The 24,239-nt window shown below is 43.9% G+C and overlaps 1 protein-coding gene and 1 long non-coding RNA gene across 8 annotated transcripts in view; one reads left to right on the top strand and one right to left on the bottom strand.

The window, feature by feature from the left end:
- Positions 1-24,239, top strand: part of Rin2 (Ras and Rab interactor 2) — a 190,284-nt gene that overhangs the window by 135,069 nt on the left and 30,976 nt on the right. For all 7 annotated transcript variants that reach the window (XM_048348724.1, XM_048348718.1, XM_048348722.1 and 4 more), the window contains 4 exons: positions 7,072-7,264; positions 10,765-10,876; positions 13,934-14,006; positions 20,774-20,865. In XM_048348724.1, coding sequence (XP_048204681.1) covers positions 7,073-7,264; positions 10,765-10,876; positions 13,934-14,006; positions 20,774-20,865 — 469 coding nt within the window. In that variant the 5' untranslated portion in view covers position 7,072. The remainder of the gene's footprint in view (positions 1-7,071; positions 7,265-10,764; positions 10,877-13,933; positions 14,007-20,773; positions 20,866-24,239) is intronic.
- On the bottom strand, positions 20,833-22,431 carry LOC125353212. The gene is made up of 3 exons (XR_007211291.1): positions 22,243-22,431; positions 21,184-22,045; positions 20,833-20,966 (listed from the first exon to the last, which is right to left on the bottom strand). It is a non-coding gene; the product is annotated as an uncharacterized LOC125353212 (long non-coding RNA).

The raw sequence follows: 24,239 nt of genomic DNA, 5'->3' as shown, positions 1-24,239 counted from the left end.
ACTAAATCTAATGTTGGCTTAGCTGCCCTACTCAGAATTGGCTTTCTGTGGTTACTTCAGGCTACTAACTAGCTGGGTGCTGGTGGCTCACACCTGTAATCCTATCTACCCTAGAGGCTGAGATATAAGGATCCTAGTTCAAAACCAGCCCAGGTTGACAAATCTGAGAGATTCTTGTCTCCAACTAACCAGCAAAATTCAAGAAGTGGTGGTCTGGCTCAAGTGGTAGAGAACAAAAGAGCTCTGGGAGAGCATAAATCCCAGTACTAGCACAATAAAAGGGGGGGGGGGGGGAAGGCTATTAAACTCCTCAGCTACAGTGCTTGCCCTGCCAAGAATCCAGGTCAATGGAAAAGGCACTACCCTGTTCTCCAAAGAGCTTTAAATCAGGTATGACCCAAGGGTAGCTGGTGCTGAAGACCCTTGCCCTCCAGAGTGGTTGGATATCCACCTGTCTGGTGGGAACCATGGGACATGAGGTTGGTTGCCATGGAGATAGGTGTGGTATGAGTTTTCTGCTGGATGTTTGTGCTCTGCCCATGGAAGGATATAGTGCTTGCATGTCTCTCGCTGGTTTTATGTCTGAAATTCTTCCCCCTTCTTCCCTGTGATGCCCATGATGGACACAGGAACTTCATGGTAATAGATGAATAAATAAAATAATTTTATACTCAGGAAAAGCCATCCCCCCCCCAACCTGTTACTTTGAGATGGCTCGGTTCATAAAAGTTACAAGAACAATAATGTTCACTAAAGTTCCCCAGTTGTTGAACTATTTCACACTGGCTTTATCTCTCTGTAACTTTTTGTTTGTTCTTTTTTTTCCTTTTTAAGTTTGGTAGAAATTAGCTCATGTGACACTTTGAGCATTTCTACATTTTGCTTTTAAGTAATTTGTTGTGCGTATCCTAAGAGCATTTTTCTGCACCACCATAAGAAAACTGGCACACTCAGAAAACCCAACATCAATACTATGTTATCTAGCATATACCCTTATTCAGATACCCCCAGTGTCCTTGCTCACTTCTAACAAGTTCTGAGGCTATGCAAGATCAAATCCATCTGTGAGTGTAGCCAGCACTTCTCCACATTTTTCTTTAGTCACTGAGAACTCTGTCACCATCATTAGTAATCCTTCATGAAATCAGACATTGATTAAAATCATTGGTTTTGCAGGTAGTCCTTGGGTTTGGAGTCATCTGAGTGTTTCCTTTTGTGTAGATTTAAGCCAGTAGGGATCTTCATGTTGGAAGCTCAGTTCACATGAGCTTTGAAGAGGTTAACACAGATCTCTTGAGTAAGATGGTGCACACCAGGCTTTTCACTGTCTAATTACCTTTTCCTTTTCACCAGCAATGACATAGCTGTGAGGTGATATCTCAAGATCCTGTTTCCTAATAGTCTTTCTGATTTTAGTGTCCATTCATAATTATTATTATTCCTATTATCTTTAAGTAGAGTGCAACGGGGTTTCAGTTCAACATGTCAGTTTACCAGTACAGTGCATCTTTTATTTTATTTTTTTTTTTTGCCAGTCCTGAGGTTTGAACTCAGGGCCTGAACACCAGCTCTGACTTCCTTTTTGCTCAAGGTTAGCACTCTACCACTTGAGCCACAGCCACTTCCGGCCTTTTCTGTTTATGTGGTACTGAGGAATCGAACCCAGGGCTTTAAGCATGCTAGGCAAGCACTCTACTGCTAAGCCACATCCCCAGGCCAGTGCAGTGCCATTTTTGATCCATGTCACCCATGCTTCTCCCCTGTCTCTCCCAACCCCATTCATCCTCTCAATTTTTCTAGTCTATTTTCACATATATACATTGGATGTTATGACTGCATTCTCCTACCCTTCATCTCTATTCATCTACCATCTTCCTCTTCACCCCAAACTCCCCCTACCCATTGATACCTCAAGTTCCAGCTTGCTGATAATGCATTTTGTTTGACTGTAGGTTCATTGTTCGAAGGAGTTACACCTTTGGAACTCTCCCCTGCATAAACCATACATTCATAATTCTCATTTGCATCACTTGCTACTTGGTGATACCTAATTTTCAGATCCAAAAGAAGAGGCTCAAAAAGGGACTGAGGTAGGCCTCTGGTGTCTAGGTAAGCAAGGAGAGGGACAGCATGCTTGTAGCCCTGAGGCCGGCACTCCAGCCCTTCCACTGTGACCCTGTCATTATTAGAATCTCATGGGTGTCACACAGTGTCTTGCCTTTTATAAACCACTCATTATCTGCCTTTCCTCTTATTTGCATGCAGACATCAGTCTTAGAAATCTCTAGTTTCTCTTGATCTCAGCATGTTGTGTCTTAGGTGGAGTTCCCCTGGAAGTAGAGCCTGGTACAGGGGTTCTGTGGAGGATCCAGGGGTGATGCGGTCCACAAAAAGAAAACAAGGCAAAGATGTGGGCAACTCAGGAGTATGGACAGCCCAAGATGGCCACCCTTGTACAGCCAGATATGAACATGTTAGCTGAGGGTCTGCTCTCAGAGGGATGCTGTGACTTCCTGGGCTTTTCCAGAAGAAGGAGAAAGCTGTGAGTTGTTAGCAAATAGTGCCCACAGTAGCCACAACATGGGAACCTGGCCTAGACAAGTAGTTCTGGCTGGTGTAAGAGCATCCACAGCACCATCCATACTTCATTCTTTGGTTCTTTCCTCAAGGTCATCCCTGCTCAAAGCCAATGTGGCCTGTAATAATACACTCTCAAGCTCACAGGGCTAGCTGCATCAAGGAGTTGCCTGAGTCACTTGCAAAGACAAGGTCTAATTTATGGTTGCTCCTTTATGAGGCTCCATGCCTCTTATTCACTGTCTTCCTGTCTGGCCTCTGGCTGTTTAGGCTGAGGTCAGTCCTTACAACAAAGACTTTTTACCATCTTAATATCAGTGAGGATATCAGATGATTCCTCCTAAGGAAGGAAGGCGTGTCACCCTATTTACTCACTGCCCACAAGAGTGCCACATTGTGTTGGCAGCCAAAGCGCACAGCAGCTAAGGTTCTCAAGTAGCTGGCATTATAGGCATATACTGCCACACGTGGCCTAAAAGATAAACCTTCATGATATGGCTTGAACATGGCTGGGGAATGTGCAGTTATTTATTTTGTGTGCTCAGTTTTGTAAATGTGTCTTCTGTGTTCAATAAACTGCCTTTCGTGGGGAAGGCTTCCCATTCATCCTGACAACCAAAAAAATACATAAAACAAAATAAATTTTAAAGCCTTGAATTTGTGAGGCAGATACTTTATGTGGCCATTTGTGGGGCCATTTGAGGTGTTTTTTTTTTAAACTTCTCAGGTGATATTTTTATGCCACGGTGGAGGATCACCAGTTTAATGTTAACTCACTTTGTATGATTGGCATGTTAACACCAACTTCCTTTTGAAAACTTGGTTCTTTAAACTGCAAATACTTCAAAATACCCAAAGGGACTAAAATGGCATTTGCAAAAAGCAGGAACTTGCCCTAATTGGACACAGACTCTCCCCTCTGGAAGCTTCTAGTAATACTAAAATAGAGGAGAAAATTCATCTATTTGAATGCACATGAAAGATAATCCTTGTTTTCAAGATGAGGTCTTGCTCTGTTGCCAAGGCTGACCTCTGTGTCCTGGATCAAGTAAAGGGAAGAAAGGGATGTCCTCCTCTTTCCTCAGCTTCTCAAGTAACTGAGACTATAGGTGTGACCCACTAGACCTGACCTAAAGATTTCTTTTGAAGCCTTGAGCTTGTAAGGCAGACACTTTCTTGCTATGCCACACCTCCAGCTCTTTTATGTGCTGCTTATTTTGAGATAGGATCTCTCTTTTTGCCTGAACCTCAACCCTATACTTTGACACTTCTTGCTGTAGCTGGAATAACAGGCAAGCTCCTCCACACCTTGCTTCTTCTGCTGAGAATGAGTCCCACAAATATTTTTGCCCAGGCTGACCTTGAATCTTGATCCACTGGATCTTAGCCTAGGATGACAGACATGAACCATGGAGCTTGGCTTAAAACACATCTTAAATAGAAGTGTGAGACTGCTAAGATCTGAAGAGAGCTGAGAAAAGGGGGATGGCAGCTAGACACTGGTAGCTCACGCCTGTAATACTAGCTACTCAGAAGGCTGAGATCTGAGATCATGGTTCAAAGCCAGCCTGGGGGCTGGGAATATGGCCTAGAGGTAGGTAGAGTGCTTACCTTGTATACATGAAGCCCTGGGTTTGATTCCACAGCACCACATATATAGAAAAAGCCAGAAGTGGTGCTGTGGCTCAAGTGGTAGAGTGCTAGCCTTGAGCAAAAATAAGCCACGGACAGTGCTCAGGCCCTGGGTTCAAGGCCAAAAAAAGCCAGCCTTGGCTGAAAAGTCCCTGTGAGACGCTCATCTCCAGTTAACCATCAGGAATCAGCACTGTAGCTCAAAGTGGTAGAGTGCTAGGCTTGAGCAAAAGAGTTCAGGGACAGTGCCCAGGCCCTGAATTCAAACCTCATGACCAAAAAAACAAAAAGGAGGGGAGGGCATGGGACCTTGAGCAAGTCCCATACTTTCATTCTAGCTTTATTTACTTATTTATTTTGGAGTTCTGGAGATGGAATCCAGAGTCATGAGTGTGTTAGCCAATTGTTCCACCATTGAGTACTCCAGCCCTTGGTTTTGTGAGACATGGAGTCAATCTGTATAGCTCAGGTTGGCCTTAACCTTATTGTGTAGCCAAAGCTGGACTGGAATTCATGATCCTTCTGCCTTCACCCTCCTGAGTTCTGGGATTAGAGGTGTGTGCCTCATAACAACAGGCTAAAAGTATAGCCCAAGATGGCCTGAAAGTCACAATTTTCCTGCCTCATTCTCTCCAGCTTGTTGATGAGCAGTATGTGTCCCCACAACCAGGTCGTTGTGGCTGCCATTTGGAGACTGGGCCCCCAACCATAACCGGCATGGGCTGGCTGCTTCTGCATTCAGTCCTGTCTTAAAGTAGAGTTGTCCACCTAGATAACCTCAGACTGCCTTTGCTTAATACTCCACTCCCCATTCCATGTGGCTTCAACACCAGCCTTGAAGACCCCACGTCCCAAGCTAAGCCTGCCTGTTGCACATAAGCAGTCACTTGGGGGCCTTTCTGCGGGCTCTTCCAGGACCATGATGGTGTCCTGTCCCCTGAGAGCCAGGAAACTGTCAGAACTGAATGTGGGAGAGTGAAAGAGACCCCAGAAACTAAGCATTCTTGGATTATAATGGAAACTTCCTCTCTTGAAACATGACTTTGAGATGGCCTGGGACTCATATTCTCCTTAAAACATTTTTTTTCTTCTTTCTTTTTTTAAAAATTTTTTGGTGATAGTACTTGGCTTTAACTCAGGGACTGGGTACTATCCCTCCGCTTTTTTCTCCAAGCCTGACATTCTACTACTTGAACCATGCTTTCATTTCCAGGTTTTTGCTAGTTAATTGGAGTTAATTGTCTCATGGACTTTCCTGCCCCTCCTGTCTTTGAACCACAATCCTCAGTAGCTAGGGTTACAAGCTTGTGCTAACCTCTCCCAGCTCCTCATCTTCCTTTTTAAAAAACCAGGATAACACTGTTACTGAATACTATGTGAAGGTTACTATGTAACAGTAAATGAGAGAATGTCTGTAAATGGGCCTGGCATACAGTAGACACTGTGAATACAAACTACCCTGTGTTCCTGATCTTTCTTGTTGCCCACAAAGTTGGATGGACACCACAACTTGTTTTGATTTTTAGTTCTGCTACTTTATAACTATTTATTAGTCTGGACAGCTCAATAACTTCTCAGGCCTCATTTGTAAAATAGGGATTAAAAATGTTCACTGATGTTATCAACACCAAAGGAAGCCAGTGGCTTATTAATATGATTCATATACTATAACAATCACTTTTAAGTTGTATGATTCATTCAGGAGTTTTCCGTATATTCACAATGTTGTGCAATCATCATTTCATCTCTCTCCCAAAAACCTGGCACCTGGTTCCTGCCTTCTCCTCTCCTCTCTTCTCTGGTTTGTGAAAATGGAATCATATAATGTGTGGCCTCCTATGTCTGGCTTCTTTCTTAGCATCATCTTCCCAAGGTTTGATAATGTGGTAGCATTAATCAGCATTTAGTTCCTTTTTATGCCTGAATAGTGTTCTATTATAAGGTTAAAACTTTGTACTTATCCACCCATCAGTTTTTAGACCTTGAGGCCATTGCAACTAATGTCATTTAAATTTTATGAATAGCCCAGCACTGTTTTTTGGATTTGTTGTTGACTGTTTTTTTCTTTTTTTAAGTTTGGGGGTTTGAATTCAGGGCCTCCTTCTTGCCAGGTAGGCACTCTTGCTGATCCATACCTCCAGCCCTTTGTGCCTACATTAACTACATTGTAGGCTTCCCGTTGTGGTGGGGATGGTAGACCTATGCCGCCACACCCAGCTTCTTTTGTTGAGATGGAGACTCAGGGTTTTTTCTGCCTGTACTGGCTTTGAACTGCCATCAGTTGGATCTCGGCCTCCCACATAGCTAGGATGACCGATATGTGCCACCAGCACCTAACCTGTGATGTTTCATTGTAAATAAAGGTGGTGGTCAAAGTGCTTAGATTTGTCAGAAGACAGAATCTAACCAATGCAAAACAAATATTCATAAGTGTGTTTTGCCCTCAGAGGGGCTGTATTCATTCCCGCGATAGATACTACTGAGCATTAAGGCCTGTCAGTTACCATTTATGGAACTGATGATTTAGGCTTCCATCTTCAAAGTCAGAAATATTTTATGCTCAAAGACACAGCCAGAACTAAGCAATATTGAGGATACTCAGAACCTTTTGAAAATGAGGTTAGAAATAGAAGGTTGAGTCTGTTGAATATAAATGCTCTCTTTAGTGTTAGGGATATAAAGTAGAAAGCATCTGCTTGCCCTCAAAGATGTTTAGTCTTGGAGTAGGGGAGACAATAAGGTGGTGACTTGACAAGATGTTGCACATGCTATTCCCCGGGCAGCACTAGGAGTGGGTAAGGATGGTCTCCTTGCTAGGATGTTGACAGCAGTCATTGACCCCAGCCATTCTCTTTCTCCTAGCATGGTAAGACACAAGGATGATGGCTATTCTGAGGAAAAGGATGTGAAGACCTGTCCCCGCGACTCTGGCTATGACAGCCTCTCCAACAGGCTCAGCATCTTGGACCGGCTCCTGCATACTCACCCCATATGGCTGCAGCTGAGTCTGAATGAGGAGGAGGCAGCCAGGGTTTTGCAGTCGCAGCCTCCGGGGGTAAGGCCAGAACTTCAGGGGACAGACACAGCTGGAAGAGCTGCAGCTGTCCTAAAGACCAACATGGAGCATGTGCTCCAGAAAGGGTTTCTCAAGGGGCTGGGGATATGGCCTAGTGGCAAGAGAGCTTGCCTCGTATACATGAGGCCCTGGGTTCGATTCCCCAGCACCACATATACAGAAAATGGCCAGAAGTGGCGCTGTGGCTCAAGTGGCAGAGTGCTAGCCTTGAGCAAAAGGAATCCAGGGACAGTGCTCAGGCCCTGAGTCCAAGGCCCAGGACTGGCCAAAAAAAAAAAAAAAGAAAGAAAAAAAGAGAAAGGGTTTCTCAAGCTTCTAGACCTTGGTTACAATGTAAAGAAATTCTGGAAAGTGTGGAAGCAGCTGCCAGGAATAGATCCCTTGCACAATCTGTTTTTCCGTCTTCATCTGCTCTGTTACCATGGGAGGTGCAGGGCTCAGCAGGGTCCCAGGGTGGCTGGGTAAGCAGGAGGGGCACTTTCTTGAGTCTCTGAGCCTTACTGGTTGAGACTGGTTCTGGGGTCCTCTGCTGCCCCTGCTGCTGTCCCTTTATTCTAAGCCTGGGACTCCTCTATAGCCCTGCCATGCAGCTCCAGAATTTCTACACCTGATACATATCTATGGCTATGGCTGCTAGGTAATCCTCTTTTTCAACTTTCTCAGTGGCTTTCCATAAGAGTCGAAATCCCATCAGTTTCATCAGCTTCTGTCTAAGACCATTGTTTTCCTTTTAGGGAGACCACTCCAAACTGGAGGATGTAGCTCAGTGGTAGAGTGCTTGCCTAGCATACACAAGGCCCTTAGCATAATACACACACACACACACACACACACACACACACACACACACACACACACACACACACACACACACACCATAAATGTATAGATGTACCTTAATAATAAATGCTATTCAGTGATTGGTATACTCTCTGTTGTCCCAATATGCTAGCCTCTTGCTCCTTGTGGCTATGTAAATTCTTCTAAATTCAGGTGACTACAACTAGAACTCCAGTTCCTCAGCTTCCCTAGCCACATTTCAGTGCTCATGAGCCACAGGGGGCCACCATATTGCATGACACAGGATATGTCCATTGTTGCAGAACATTCTGCTGGAAAGCACTTGAGTACAATGTCTACTTCTTGTCAAAAGACAAATGCTAGAAACCACAGATAAAATATGACTTAAAACTTGTGACAACTGGGCTAGGAATGTGGCTTAGTGGTAGTGCTTGCCTAGCATGCATGAAGCCCTGGGTTCGATTCTTCAGTACCACATAAACAGAAAAAGCCAGAAGTGGCGCTGTGGCTCAAATTTTCCTAAAAGCCAGAGAGTGTCTCTTAGCACTGTTTTTCATTTATAGGTGAGTCTTCTTTTACTTGATTATACTTGTAAACAGAAAGGGAAGCTGAACATGGTATCCCAAGTCTGAAGTCCCAGCTCCTGGGCAGGCAGAGATAGGAGGATCTCAGTTCAAGGCCAACTCAAGCAAAATGCTAATGAGACCCTCCCTGTCTGGATATAAACTAAAAAGCAAAAGGACTGGGGCATGGCTCCGGTGGTAGAGCACTTGGCAAGCAAGCATGGGGACCGAGTGCTAAATTCAAACTGAAAACAAAAGAAAAGGAGGGGAGGGGAGGGGAAAAGCAAAGAAAGGAAAGGAAAGGAGGGGAGGGGAGGGGGAGAGAAGAGGGAAGGGTGGGAATAGTACTTCTTTTGGAATATGCCAGATGATATAGCACAAGATTTGACCATCTTTGCAGAGATTTCCTTGTCCAGCACCAGTTGCCTCTTGTCTTTATGACCAGGAATCCCCTTCTGAGAGGCCCATTTTTCCCATTATATGCTCTTGCATTTCTGCCCAAAATTCTGAAGCAGAACATTGCCATGTTGCTAGGCAACAGTTCCCCTCCCTGTCCAGTGGTTCTGGGGAAGGCCATGTCCATTCCTGTGGAGACCTGCACAGGAACAAACCTGGCAGAAAGTTCTTGCCATCTACCTACCTGGTCCCAGGTGGGGCCTTCCTGCATGGACCAAGAAAAGGTTGTGTACAGAAGGAGGATAAGTCATGCAGTCTCTATCACACCTACTTGGCCCTGCCATCGTCCTGCAAAAGCAACCTTAAATTCTGTGAAAATGAATGTGTTTGTGTACAGCTTACTTACAGGAAATGGCGGCCTAATGGATTTAGTGGCTAGGCCCATCTCCCCTCCCAGAATCAAGCTGCAGTCCTGTAGGAAATACAGCCTAAGAGTGGCTCTCTTGACATCCCCACCTGTGCAGGGAGTAACACTGCCTCTCAGCAGTGGCTCTTTTTCAAAGGATACTACTGTTTCATAGGAAGCACCTGTTCTGATATTAGGCTGTTCACAGAGGCATGGAAGACCCAGATAAAAGAGCAGGAAAAAATTCCATAAATGTCTTTCTATGGATGCTGGGGAAAACAAAGCTCACAGGTCTTCTTCGCACTCCTCACCTGAATCAATTTTCATGCCCACCTCCTCCCCAATAAAGTAGCTTATAAAATATGAACTGCTCATAGGAGAAGAAACAAAGATTTGATGGCTAAGAAAGAAATGCTATATGTAGCAAGTTAGAGGAGCAGAGAAAGGTGTCCAAATGCAGAGTAAATATCCTAAGAAGCAGGAAAAAGGACTAAAGAAAGAGGTAAAGAAAGGGACCAGGACTGAGCCAAGGCTGTGCCCTGCCAGCTCCAGGGAGCACCATTTGATTTACAGGCCAGATGAATAACACCTTTGTGAGTCATGCAATGTGTGCATGTCAGAATATGGCATGTTTGTCTCTACAGGGACAAACATTAGGATGATATCCTCAGTCAGCACTAGGAGCTAGTTTGGTTGAAAGCTTTCAAGACAAAAGTAGCTACTAGAGGGAATTATGGGGAAGTGAACTTGTCGTTGGCCAGCCTCAGTGATAGTTAGCCCCACCTCCCAAATGGAGTTGTCATTTGTATCTTTAGAAGATTGAACCATTGTGTCTGGTCTTGCCATATGATCCCACTTAGCAAGAGAAGCTAGAAATCAGGTTTTTCATGTAACAACAAAAACTACAGAATAACAAATTCATGACACCATGGTCCAGTGAGCCCCCAATTTACCCTGTGGTTTAGCAATATTACCTGTATTTTAGGCATCTTGTATGCAACAGGAACAGGAGATCAGGTATCTCTTGCATGTTCCCAAGGCCAAAAATGCTTCTGTACATTGGGAGACCTTAGGTGTATGGAGAAGTTGGGGTCAAAGGGATGACAGGTTCCTTTGAAGCCAGTTAGCAAAATAAGGAGGCTTTAGTATGCTCTTAGAACACCTTGGTCTGGCAGCAGAGTGTCCTACATTAAGGCATGCACTTCTGCTGGGAAGGGGGTCTATTCATGGATATAAGATGAAAGCGTAATCACATGCCCAGGTTCCAACTTTCTAGATGTTTCCTGAGCTTGACTTTTTCTTCCTTCTGTTAGATTTTTCTGGTTCGTAAATCCACCAAGATGCAAAAGAAAGTTCTGTCCCTTCGCCTGCCCTGTGAATTTGGAGCCCCGCTCAAGGAGTTTGCCATCAAAGAAAGCACATACAGTAAGTAACCCATGGATTGTCAGGGTCAGGGCTGTGCTACAGTGAGGGCTCCAGTCTCCTAGAAGGAACCTGGGCTTTGAGACAGGCATACATGAGTGAGTCCTAGTACTCTGTGATCTATCTCAAGAGCCTCATTTTGCCAATCTGTGCAGAGGGGTGATGGGTGGTGGTAATCTCCCAGGTATAAATAGGTCAATTAAACACCCTGTGCATCAAGTCTCCAGCCTGCTGCTGGGCACGTGGTAGGGGCTTAATGGAGGCTGACTTCCCCACCCAGTCCCCAGTTAAGTTGAGTGTGGATTTGGTTCCCTGGTTTTGCTGATGACTAAGCAGCCCCCGAGCCTTTTTTTTTTTTTAAACAGGATTACAGCTAAATAAAGCACGTGTCTGCACATCTCTGTGAGTAGTCCTCTGACAGATACGTTCCCTCCAAGCAATCACTGTGCAGTCTTCTGTGAAGCACAGTCAGCATAGGTGGAATCTAGGCCACTGGGTAAATAACTGGATGAACTTTTGGAGGGAGACGATGTTCAGTAGTGTGGCTTTTCTTTCTGCTATTCTGCGATCACTGTTTAGTTTTTGGTCATTGGAAATGTGAAGCATTGGGCTGCCAAGTTTTAAGTAAAAAAGGGAACATGCAGTTCTGATGTACTGCCAGTCTCCAAGAAAGGATCAGAAGGTGGGTCTGAACACCAAAGGTGACAGAGGCTTCCTTGCAGATCATGGGTTCAAAAGCTAAAGGGTAAAGGCGAGAGAGGCAAGTCTAGAAGCATGTCCAAGACCCTTCTCAACCCTTCCACTCCTCATTTCCTACATTTGAAGAAACTTAAGGTACTAAGGTCAGTTGAAGGGCAGAGATGAGATTAAACTCACCCTAGAGGTTAAATCTGCTAGCCTCTGTGATCTGCTTCTGGGTCAAAGGTAAAACTAGAACTCAGAAGATCAAAGATGCCAGGAAACCCCACCCACCTAAGAAGGCAGAACTGTCCACTATTGGCAATTCATGAAAAGGTAACCCCAAAACACATTTCAGATCTACTGTTTTGAAGATCATTAATGATGAATTTATATTAAATTGATTACGAGATTTTGAGTTGACATTTGTTAAGTTGGCTGGCCAAACAATGACAGATAATACATGTGTGTTATTCTTGATTGTTTATTTGTTTGATTAGTTTGTTTGGCTGTCTTGTTTTGGTTTGTTTGAGACAGGGTCTTGCTATATATCCCAGGCTGGCCTTGAACTCACAGTCCTACTGTCTTTTTCTCCTCAGTGCTGGGATTATGGATAAACACACATGACCAGCATACATTTCTGTTTTTGCTTGGCTTGTTTGCTTACAGCTGATGCTCTACCACTTAAGCCATACATGTTGTCCACCCTTTTGCTAGTTAACTGGAAATAGAGTCTTACAAACTTTTCTGTCCAGGCATAAAAGGCTTAGAAGCTTGATCTGCCTCCTGAGTCACTAGGATTACAATATTAAGCTACTAGCAGCCAGCAATAAATTTTACTGTTTTTTTGTTTGCTTGTTTGTTTTATTTGAGTACTGGACCTGGGGCTTGAACTCAGGGCCTAGGAACTATCCCTGAGCTTCTCTGCTCAAGGCTAGCATTCTACCACTTTCTCTCAGAGCTCCACTTCTGGTTTTTTTCCCCCTTGGTGGTTAATTGTAGATAAATGATTCATGGACTTCCCTTCTGGGCTGGCTTTGAACCTTGATCCTCAGATCTCAGCCTCCTGGCTAGCTAAGATTACAGGTGTGAGCCACCAGGGCCTTACTCTCACTGTTGGTTTTTGTTTTTTTTTTTTTTTTAAAAACCTTTCTAGTATACAACATTCATTAGGGTGAGGGGCCTACAAGCTACTTTCTTTTTCTTCTTAAAATCCAGTCAATATTTGTGAATGCTTCGCTGTCCACTGAGGTCGTTGTGGCCATGAGAATTTTCCTCCCTAATATGATAAAACCTCTGTCACTCCCTGATCCCCTCCAGTGACTTCAAGTGATTAGAAAAACTCATTTGGGCAAATTGTATGAGTGTGTATTTATGTGTGTGCATGTGCATGCCAGCACTAGAGTTTGAATGCAGTGCCTGAGCACTATCCATTAACGTTTTTGCTCAAGGTTGGTGCTCTACCACTTCAGCCAGGGCTCCACTTCTGGCTTTTTGCTGGTTAATTGGCAATAAGAGTCTTTTGGATTTGTCTGCCTGGGCTGGCTTCAAACCATGATCCTCAGATCTCAGCCTCCTGAGTAGCTAGGATTACAGGTGTGAGCCACTGGTGCCCGGCTGAGTACACTGCTTTTAAGTAAATTATTATGTTTTCTAAAAATTTCAGTTCTCACCTTCCTGAGAAATAAAGAACATAGGTGAGAAAACTGAAGTTTAGAGAAATTAATTTCCCCAAAACAGATTTGCTCCCTGCTGAACAAGAGAGTGTGGTCTACATGCATGTTAGTTGTTTCTCTGTGTGTGTCTATTTATGACACTGTATATTCAGAAGATGAGTGCATTTTACAAATACAAGTAAGCAAAATAGCACAAAATAAGCTAAGTAGAGTATCGAGTAGTCTTGGAGTATTGCAATAAGAGCAGAATTTTAGCAGAGATGGACTGAGGGGTGGCCGACAAATGCATGAGGATTCAAGATCAGGCTACTCGCAGCTCCACCACTTAGACGCTATACAAAATGGGCCCCGGTCCTGTTGTGTGGTGATGGCCTCTTATCCCCTTACTCCTACTCAACTTTGTGCTTTGAACTAAAACAAAAACAAAAACAAAAAACCAAAACAAACTGTTGTGCAACTCAAGCCTGTCTGCCTGGTATGTTTACCAGGCTCTGAGCATGTGCGAAGCATGAGTCAAGGGATGAGGCTCTGGGCCCCTGACTGTTTACAGCCTGTGTCTGGCCAACCAGCATCCTCCTCACAGCTGGTTCTGATAAGCCACACAGTAGTTTGTTTTAGGGGCCCATGCATGCTGCCTTAGACAGTTCTTCCTTCCCCAAATGAACTCAGGGAGACTCAGCTGTTTTCTGGAATCTGTCTTTTCCAGCCTTTTCCCTGGAAGGCTCAGGAATCAGCTTTGCAGATTTATTCCGGCTCATTGCTTTCTACTGCATCAGCAGGTAAGGCCTCTTCCTCTCTGTATGATTTCAAACACCTGCTTGGTGTGTACCATGCAATCTTGATTGGAACTGGGAGGAGGGGCCCAGGAGGCTGGCAACGTAGGAGATGTTGAAGGAAGGACTATTTAAAATGTTTACCAAGGCCAGATGTAAGGTCTCATCAGTATGATTAGTTCTTCAAGCTGCTCTCGAGTCAGACCCATCAAATAGGAAATACACATACCACACAAATATATATACATACACATACACAGAAAACCAATGATTCAATTTTAGACCATTTTAAGATCCCTGATGATACTCTTGAAACCTCTCTACAGTAGAGAGATTGTAGAGTCTGTCTCTACACATGTGGGTTCCTTAAGCCAATGCACATATCTTTCATGACAGTTCATCGGACCAACTAGGTACTTGTGTCCTTTTCATAAGTGAAGCAATTATTACAGTCTCCATGAATTTAGGCTTCAAATCAAGATGCTATCCAGTGCCAAGATGTCGAAGTTGTAGAAAGCTTTTTATTATTCTCATTGAAATTTTCTTTCTGGGGCTTGGAATATGGCTTAACAGCAGAGTGCTTGCCTCGCATGCATGAAGCCCTGGGTTCAATTCCTTAGCACCACATACACAGAAAAAGCCAGAAGTGGTGCTACTGTAGCTCAAAAGGTAGAGTGCTAGCCTTGAGCAAAAAGAAGCCAGGACAGTGCTCAGGCCCTGAGTCTCAAGCCCCAGGACTGGCAAAAGAAAGGAGAAAGAGAGAGGGGAGGGGAAGGAGGCATTGAAGGAGGGGGAGGGAGGGAGAGAGAAAGGGAGTGAAAGGGAGAGAAAGAGAGAGAAAGAGACACTTTCTGTCTAGCAATGACATCTTTTCAAACCCAGTGTTCTCCTGTGGGGAAGAAATGACACATTTGCTATCCACAGGTTGGCATTGCTTGCTTTGTCATCACAGCCCACTTGGCTTCCTTGACTTTGCTGTTTGCTATCTGGAACCTATTCAGGGAAATATATCACCAAGGTTCTTTCCAAAGGTTGCAGCTAACAAATAACTCATTGAAGCTGGGAAGTTCCTTGGGGTTGAGCTTACTTCAAGGGCTAGTTATCTCTCCAGGGGCTGAATTAGACACTCATTGTCCCCAGTAACCTGGCCCTTCCCAGGACAGGTGCTGAGCTCTTCAGGCCTCTGAGGCTGCACAGTAAATGGTGTGAGGAAAAGGAAGCTTCCAGGGGGATAATCCAGTCCTGTTCACCTGCAGGAAGAAAATGAGGGCTTCTAGAGTGACCCCATTCCCTGCAAGCCCTCCCATGAGGGTGCCACATGCTTGTCTGGGTTGGGTCCCAGTCCTCACAGCCTGTGGAAATAAATGTGCTTGTAAACATCTAAGTACAACTACTGACAATGAATAACTTTAGTTTCAGAGAACAAAAATATTATATAGATGAATACTGCCATTACTCCTTTTTATTTGACCTTTTAAAATTAGGCTAAATAATATAGTCCCACTTAACACACACATATAATCACCAGGCATGCTGTAGGCACCAATGTAGACAGGAGCCATGCTATGTTTACAGTGTCTGAGAAGAATTAAAATACATTCTTTGTGTGTGTGTGTGTGTGTGTGTGTGTGTGTGTGTGTGTAGTTTTTTTGGGGGGTGGGGGTAGGGGGAGCAGGTGTTGGTACTGAGGCTTAAACTCAAGGCCTGGGCACTGTCCCTTAGCTTTTTTGCTTAAAGCTAGCACTCTGCTTCTTGATCCACAACTCTGCTTCTGTCCTTTTGGTGGTTAATTGGAGATAAGAGCCTCATGGACTTTTCCTGCCCTGGCTGACTTCCAAATGAGGTCCTCTGATCTTAGCTTCCTGAGTAGCTAGGGTTACAGGCATGATCCCTTGGCCTCTTTTTATTTCCAACCATTTGGAATTATATTAAAACTTATGAAACTACCTCCTATGAAAAACTTGAAAGCAATTCGTTATGAGGTACTATGCCAAGAAAGTGAATATTTTAGCATCCCTAATCCCTGAAAGCCAGAAGCATCTCAAATGATATGACAATTGCTTGCCTTACTCTTAAAAAAAAGGGGGGGGGGAATATGGTGTCCAAAGAGAAGACTAGTATAAAACGACACAGTTTTAAGGAAATACTTCTGAAGGCTTTCATTTGGTTATTTTTCAAATGTGAGTATGATTGGATTGTCCCACAGAATGTGTCTAAACCCACAAACCCAACCCATCCACCCCTCTATCTCCCCACCTCCCACCCCCATCCCCATGGGCCCACACCTGGTCTGGTCTAAAGCCAAGCCAGCTCAGAGGAGACTTTTCATGCTCACCTGTCAGCCAGAGGTTGAGTTGGCTGGTGTGTTTACTCTCCATGGGTTGGAAACTGTGCTATGGTTGGGAAAGAGCCTTCTGTCTACCAAACCTTACTTGACATTTGCCCAGAACAGATAGCATCTGTCCCTCCAGTTTCAAAGCAGACAGCAATACCTGCTGTCCAGGCAGGACTGTCTGATAATTAAAGTACATAAAGTATATAGAGGCCTTTCGGAAATTACAAAGCATGATATCCCTGTCAGGTGTTTACAGAAAAAAAAAAATCCCACCATTCACATTTTGCAGGTAGAAAGGCCTGAGATTAATTTTCCTAATATTTTTTTTTCAAAATGCAAAAGTACTTGATTTTTTTTTGTTTCTCTTTTTTTTTTTTTTTTTTTTTGCGCCAGTCCTGGGCCTTGGACTCAGGGCCTGAGCACTGTCCCTGGCTTCTTCCCGCTCAAGGCTAGCACTCTGCCACTTGAGCCACAGCGCCGCTTCTGACCGTTTTCTGTATATGTGGTGCTGGGGAATCGAACCTAGGGCCTCGTGTATCCGAGGCAGGCACTCTTGCCGCTAGGCTATATCCCCAGCCCCTTTTGTTTCTCTTTGAATGTTATTCCTGTGTGTGTTCTTGGTAACCAATAGTTAACCAACAGTCTTAGCAAAATAGTTTGAAAATCTTTCCATTGGTCAACTGTACATCCATGTATTGAGGTTGGAAGTATGACTGGATTATCTCCAACAGTATATTTGGTATTCATGGGCAAGAGAGTTCAAGTAAGCACAGGACTGGCCATGTCGGGTTGGATCAGTAGATAGCACAGCCGCAGACACAGTCATGACTCCATACCTCATAGCACCCTGCACTAAACTGAGAGCTGCTTTTCAAATCCCAATGAGTGCTAAGAACACTTGCATCCCCCCATTCGAATGCAGAACTCCATTCAGGGATGGGACCGACACCCTGCATGTCTAGCAAGCTCCCAGCGATGAGGACAATGTTGCCGGTCCTGGACCACAATTTTTAATATTAAAGAGATGTAGGACATAATAATTGGGCGGGAAGAACTGTGCTGGGTACCGTGGGTGCATTATCTTCACCCTTTTGGAACCTCCATAAGTTAGGATGGAAAAGGATCCAAGGCTCAGAGAGAGTAAGGTACTTACCCACAGTCATTTAATCAAAAAGTAGTAGACATGGGATTTGAACCCAAGCCTGCTTTGATGCCCTAGCCCTATATTTTGCCACTCAGCTCTGCCAGCTACACACAGGTTGAGAGCCAGCAGAGCTGGTTGTATGTGAGTTCTCTCCCAATATGCCAGGCAGACACAACTCACTTCTGTTCCACAAGCTCGGGTGTCCAGGACCTCACCTGTCTCTGTTGTGTGATAGTGATCCCAGAAAATAGGAGACATCACAACTTCCTCCGAGCCACAGGAGTCAGTGTACTCCAGAAATAAAGCTGAGTGCTGGTGGCACATGACTATAATCCTCACTACTCAGAAGGCTGAGATCTGGAGGACTGATTGCAGGATCAAAGCCACTCTAGGCTGAAAAAAATCAGTGAGACTCCAGATCTAATTACTCAGCAAAAACCTGGGCTGGAGGCATGGCTCAAGTAGTAGAGTGCCAGCCATTGGATGGGGATGGGATATAAAACAAAAATGAACTAAATCTAGACTGCTCATATTGAAACTCTTGATTGAGTTTTGTCTTTTGTAAGCTTTCTGATTGGGACCCCTCTCTTTCATAGAGTGTAGGTTAAAAGGAAGTGTCTGCATGTGTGTACACACATGTACACCCACATGCCCATGCTGGGTGCTCTCTAGCTGGCATAGTGGAAGAGGTCTCAATACAACATCTAATTTTTTCTTAAAAATTATTTATTGTTATCGTAAAGGTGATGTACAGAGGGGTTACAGTTACATAAGTCAGATACCTTTTTTCATTTCTTGAGGAAATCCACTGCATTTTGTGTTTCTTTAGAAATGATGATGACATTAACTGTTAGTAAATAAAATGATAGCATTAATAGCAGAAGCAGCTATAAATTACGTGTTTGTTATTGTAAAGGTGATGTGCAGAGGGGCTACAGTTACAGGAAGTAAGGTAGTGAGTACATTTCTTTTTGAACAGTGTTACCCCTCCCTCACTTTCCCTCTGCCCCCCACTCCCCCCCACAGGTTGTAAAATTCATTTCCAACATAGTGTCCATTGAGTATCACTATTACATTGGTTTGCCCTTTGTCCCACTATTTCTGTGATTCCACAACATCTAATTTTCTAGTAGATCAAAGCCTACAACCATCTATTAACACATGGCAGGTGTGGCTTCCTATCCTATGTCATTTAGAAAAATTCAGACTAGTCAGGTGATGTTTCAACTCTGGATACTCAATTGTGGCTGTGGCCCTCCCCTCCCCACCCCCCATGGTCCAAAGAAAGTAGATTTTAATTAGCTGAGTTTCACCATACCAACTTATATTCACAAGATACTTTGTGCAATCACAGTTCTGTTTCCCATTCACCTTTGTTTCAGCTTGTAGTTAGGGTTACTGCCCTAACAGGTCCCATAGCAGCTTCTACCCCCACCCCCCACCCCCACCCCATAGCTTTACCTGCCTCATCTCACACAATATACACCGAAGGGAGTGCTAGCAACATCTGGGGGACAGATAAAGGTCTCCTGCAAGCCAGATGTGATCTGGGCTGGATCTCTTTGGACAAAAATAACTTCCTGACTTTGTGTGAGAAGTATGGTGGAGCCTGGTGATGCTATGAAGTGTCACAACATCCGGGGGTTCATTCTTTTCATGGAGTTTACAACTGTTTACCCTGTCAGCAGCTGTCAACAGCTTCAAAGGTTCCAAAACTCTCGTTACCCAGATTTAATCTGATTCTTTCTAGAATGTTGCCTCATCATACCACAAAACAACAAACATTTGGTATCCTTACTCCCTTCAGTAGACATTTTCAAGACATTTCATGATGACAAAATAGAGGCAGAAGCTCCAGGTTTTATAACTACCTAACTCCATCCCAGACACAGGGGTTCCTTTGTTGTTTTTCATAATGCCAGTCCCTCTCCTACTTCAGGGCCTTTGTAATTGCTGTCCTCTCTGCTTGGAATATTCATTCCTGCATGGTTTACTCCCTGACCACATGTTGATCTTCAAATACCACCTGCTCCGGAAGTCTCAATGTTACCCCCAAATACTTGTGACTCTCTTTGTATATGCAGTGCATCAGTGGCATGTCTCCTATAGATTCTGTAAATTGCACTTTTTTGTGGGGAGGGGTCTCTTGCTGTCCACTGGAATGTAATTCTACACTGGCATACTGGTGTTTTGTTCTCAGGGGACAAAGTCATATCCTAGATGAACATAAACATTTGTCAAATGAATGAATGATGAATTCTTGGTTTATGAAACCAGACTCACTACAAAATATTTGGATAAGTCACCATTGTCGATGAATAATTGTTCATGTATGCAAAACCACTTCCTTCCAAGCAAAGGGTTGTGTTAAACTCCATGGGGAATTCACCGATGCCTTGTGTATGAAAAGGTCACAAGCCTGTATATGAAAAGGAACAACTGTGGATCACATCTGCTGCTATACTTTCTGAGGAAGCAAGTCATGGTCCGTGCCTGTACTCACGACTTCACACCATAGCTGTGGTGGGACTCAGCTGTCAGCATGGTTCCTTCTATTGGGCTGCTGCTCTGTGATGTCTGTCTGCATGTGGCTCTACTGCCCTTGGAGTCACATTGCCTGGGCAGGTATTGACATGAAATAACTTCCAAGAGTGGTCCAGGGGCCAGCTGGCAGAATTGCAGTAACCCCAGGCTTTGTCCTCTCCCCACACCTCCTGAATTGCGTATGCAATCTAACAAGAGAATTCTTGTGTATGTTGAAGTGAGAGAAGACCTGCCTTAAAACACAGGAGAGTTTACAATCTCCAGCACATGGAGGACAACGTGTGGTCTCCAATTGGGAAATGTCACAAGTGAAACCAGCAAATTTCACTGGAAGCCTGCTCTGTATAAAAACATAAGGATTTAGGATGATCACACATTCCTGTCCAGGGAGTTGGAGCCCAACATTCAGATAGGCATCTAGCAAATTAGTACTTAGTGTTTTACAGGTGTGATAGATCCACCAACATGGTCAGCAATTCTGATAGTAACTCTACCCAACTTTAGCTGCCTAGATGAGAGATTCAGTCATGTTTGTCTCCTGGCCTGTGGTGAGTGTGATAGCACTGATAAGGACAGTGAATAGTTGAGTCCTGCCACTAGTAAAAAGTAGTTCTGTTTGAATGTGATGTGGTGTGGTATACACTTAGGACATTTTAGACAGTTTAAAACATGTCTAGGATAAAAAATGCATGTAACAGACAGAAAGCAGACATGTAATTACAAACATTTTCTCTTTTTCTGAAAACTCAGGGATGTTCTGCCATTCACCTTGAAGTTGCCTTATGCCATTTCCACAGCCAAGACGGAGGCTCAGCTTGAAGAACTAGCCCAACTGGGACTAAGTAAGTGGGTACCCAATCCCAGATCTATTTTATAAAGAGGCCATACAGCAAGCTGAGTCATCATGGGGCCAGCCAAGGCTGTGTGGCTATGCCAATTAGACCTGTGATTCTATTTCTTTTTGCCAGTCCTGGGGCTTGGACTCAGGGCCTGAGCAATGTCCCTGGCTTCTTTTTGCTCAAGGCTAGCACTCTGCCACTTGAGCCACAGCGCCACTTCTGGCCGTTTTCTGTATATGTGGTTCTGGGAAATTGAACCAAGGGCTTCATGTTTATGAGGCAAGCACTCTTGCCACTAGGCCATATCCCCAGCCCCAAGACCTGTGATTCTAAAGAATCCTACCTTCTAGGCCCATAAGGTCCCTAGATCATGCTTTTAGGATCTTTTACCCCCAGGGCCAATGTTCAGCCAACTCAAAAACTGGTCACCTCCAAATCTTCCTGGCGTTATTGTCCATGGTTTAGAGGTACATATGTGTTGAGATATTGTTGTATTGTAACATCCATCTTTGTGGTCTGTCAGGGACTGTCTTTATTTTCAGAATTTCACCTGGGGGAAAGGCAATGCTTAACAGAAAGAGAAGTCCACATGCATATCATGTGCATGGGCTTTAACTTTGAGTGACACATGGGCTGTGATGGCCCTTCTGAGCTTTGAGGGATCTGATCATGAAGGCATCTCAAATAACACCTGTCTCATTCCCCTTCCTACTGTTAAATTCCCACATGTGGGTCATGGTCCTTGGCCTGCCAAGGATCCTTGCTTTGGCAGCTGGGACTTGCTTCCTCCTGTCTGTCCCCTTACCAATGCTCTGGAGCGCCCACAGTGCTGCCAGGCAGAGGTTGACAACAGATCAAGTCACATAATATGCCCAGCTTGATTTCTTTGTCCCCATGCTTTTGAGGAATCTGTGTGGGTTTAGCTTTGAGGAGGGGAAAATAGCCCTCCCCTCCTAGATGAAAAGGGGAAATTCTTTTAAGCTTCCCATTTCTTTCTGCAACTTTGATTACTTCAGGAGGGTTGCCACATGTGTCAGAGGCCTTTCTGGGTAGTAAAATTGGGAAAGATAATCTTGGAAAAAAAAAAAAAAGTGGCAGAGCCATGGAAATGTCCCTAATTCAAAGTTGTTGATTCTCTTGGAACTAAGTCCTTCACTCCTTGGGAGAGTAATTAAAATGCTTCCTGGGGGCTGGGAATATGGCCTAGTGGTAAAGTGCTCCCCTCGTATACACGTAGCCCTGAGTTCGATTCCTCAGCACCATATATATCTGGAAGTGGCGCTGTGGCTTAAGTGGTAGAGTGCTAGCCTTGAGCAAAAAGAAGCCAGGGACAGTGCTCAGGCCCTGAGAGCTCCAGGACTGGCAAAAAAAAAAAAATACTTCCTGAAGTAATATAATCAACTGGAATATAGGACTTCTTTCCTTCCTTTCTGGTGCTAGGGATCAACCCCAGAGCCTGCACAACACATAATGCCCACATTTTCAACCACTGAGCCACACTCCCACCCAGTGCTCTGGTTCAGAAGTCAACGTTCAGTGTGTGCTCTGTACAAGGGCTGGAGGATGGTACTTGACCCCAGGTTCCTCATGCCTATAATTCTAACTGCTCAGGAGATTGAGATGTGGGAATCATGGTTTGAAACTAGCCTGAGCACACAGAGTCCTATCTTCAAGTAAAAAAAAAAAAAGCCAGAATTGGAGGTATGGCTTCTTCAGTGGTGGAACAGTTGTGAGCAAAAAAGCTGAACAAGAGCACAAGTCCCTGAGTTCAAGTCCAAGTTTCTTCCCCCCTCCCCCCACCGCCCCACACGGAAGATAGTGCTTATATTTGTATTAGGCAAAGATAAATGGAAAAATAGCTTGCACTACTAGTCAGAAACCAGTCAGAAGTGAATGTCATCTAATGAGTAAACATTCAACTTGTGATGCTTAATGGCCCAATATCCATTGAGGGTAGAGATGGCACATTTAAAAATTCTGCTTCCAGCAGATATTTCCTAAGGGTCTGATATGTAGCAGGCAGTCTGCCCTATACAAGGGTTTGAAGGTTCATGTGGTTTCCTCCCTTGATTAATAAGGTTCACAGGCCATATAGGATGTATACATACAGGTGAGAATTAAGTATTTAATGCCTTATAGGGTCATATAATAGTGACAGCAGTGGCTGCCTGTGGTGGCTCACACCTATAATCCTAGCTACTCAGGAGGCTGAGATCTGAAGATTGTAGTTCAGAGTCAGCCCAGAAAGAACATAAAGCTGTGGCTCAAGAGGTACAGCACTAGCTTTGGGCAAAAAAAGAAAAGCACAGGGACAGTTCCCAGAGCCTAAGTTCAAGCCCCAGGACAAGCCAAAAAAAAAAAGAAATCTAAGCAGGAGTAACTACCTCTTCCTAAACCTGCTCTATGGGCTAATAGAGACATAAGCCCATGTGTAATTTTAACTAGTAGTCACATTTTTTTAAAAAAGATATGTGTTGAATTAATCTTAAAGATGTATTGTATTTAATAGAATATATACAAAATAAAATCTCAATATGTAATCAATAAATAAAATTTTAAAAATACTCCTGGTATACTTCACATTCTGTTTTTATAATACTAGGTAGCTAAAATCCAGTGTGTGTAGATTCAGTTCCCAAACATTCATCAGAAATAGGTAGTCTGTATTTCTATTTCATTAAATTGGCAGTAGAAAAAGTAGCTTTGGATAACTAAGTGCCAGTAACTTGCTTTCCAATAACCAAATCAAGCATCCATTTTAAATTAGATGAAATGAAATTGAACATTGAGTTCCTCAGTGGCACCAACTACTTTCCAGATGCCTCGCGGCCACCTGTGGCTGTTGGCTCTTGGATTGAATAGCCTAGAAGTAGAAGGAAAGGCTGGAAGGATGTAAGACCTCGCACCAACATGAGGCATGTCACCACACAGACAGGCCATGGGACTCCCAATGTAAACTTCTTTCCAGTCCCTTTCGACTAGCCATTGAGCATCCGTAAGAAAGAAACACAGCTAAACAAGCATGGCAAGTAAAAGAGGACAGACAAAGAATGAATACAACCTGTTCAAGTGGAAATTTTAACAGACATACTAACATCTTCACTGCCTTTCTTAGTTTGGACAGGAAACGGAGGCCCTTCTATAAGAGGAGATCCAGTAACATAGAGGCAATGAGTGCTGAATATTTATACCTCTTAGGAAGGAGGTTATAGGATGAGGAAGGAAGGCCAATAAACCACAAAGATAAATGGTTGGAGCTGCACTTTGCATTTGCATAAGCTTACTGGCTTTTTTCTTTTTCTTTTTGCTGATGGCACCCTGGAGTATCCTTTTCCTCTTCTTTGGGATTTAATGCTGAATATGTTTTTAAAAAACAG

This window comes from Perognathus longimembris, chromosome 6, assembly GCF_023159225.1.
Source record: "Perognathus longimembris pacificus isolate PPM17 chromosome 6, ASM2315922v1, whole genome shotgun sequence".
Lineage (NCBI taxonomy): Eukaryota > Metazoa > Chordata > Mammalia > Rodentia > Heteromyidae > Perognathus > Perognathus longimembris.
This window is presented reverse-complemented; position numbering and strand designations above follow the sequence as displayed.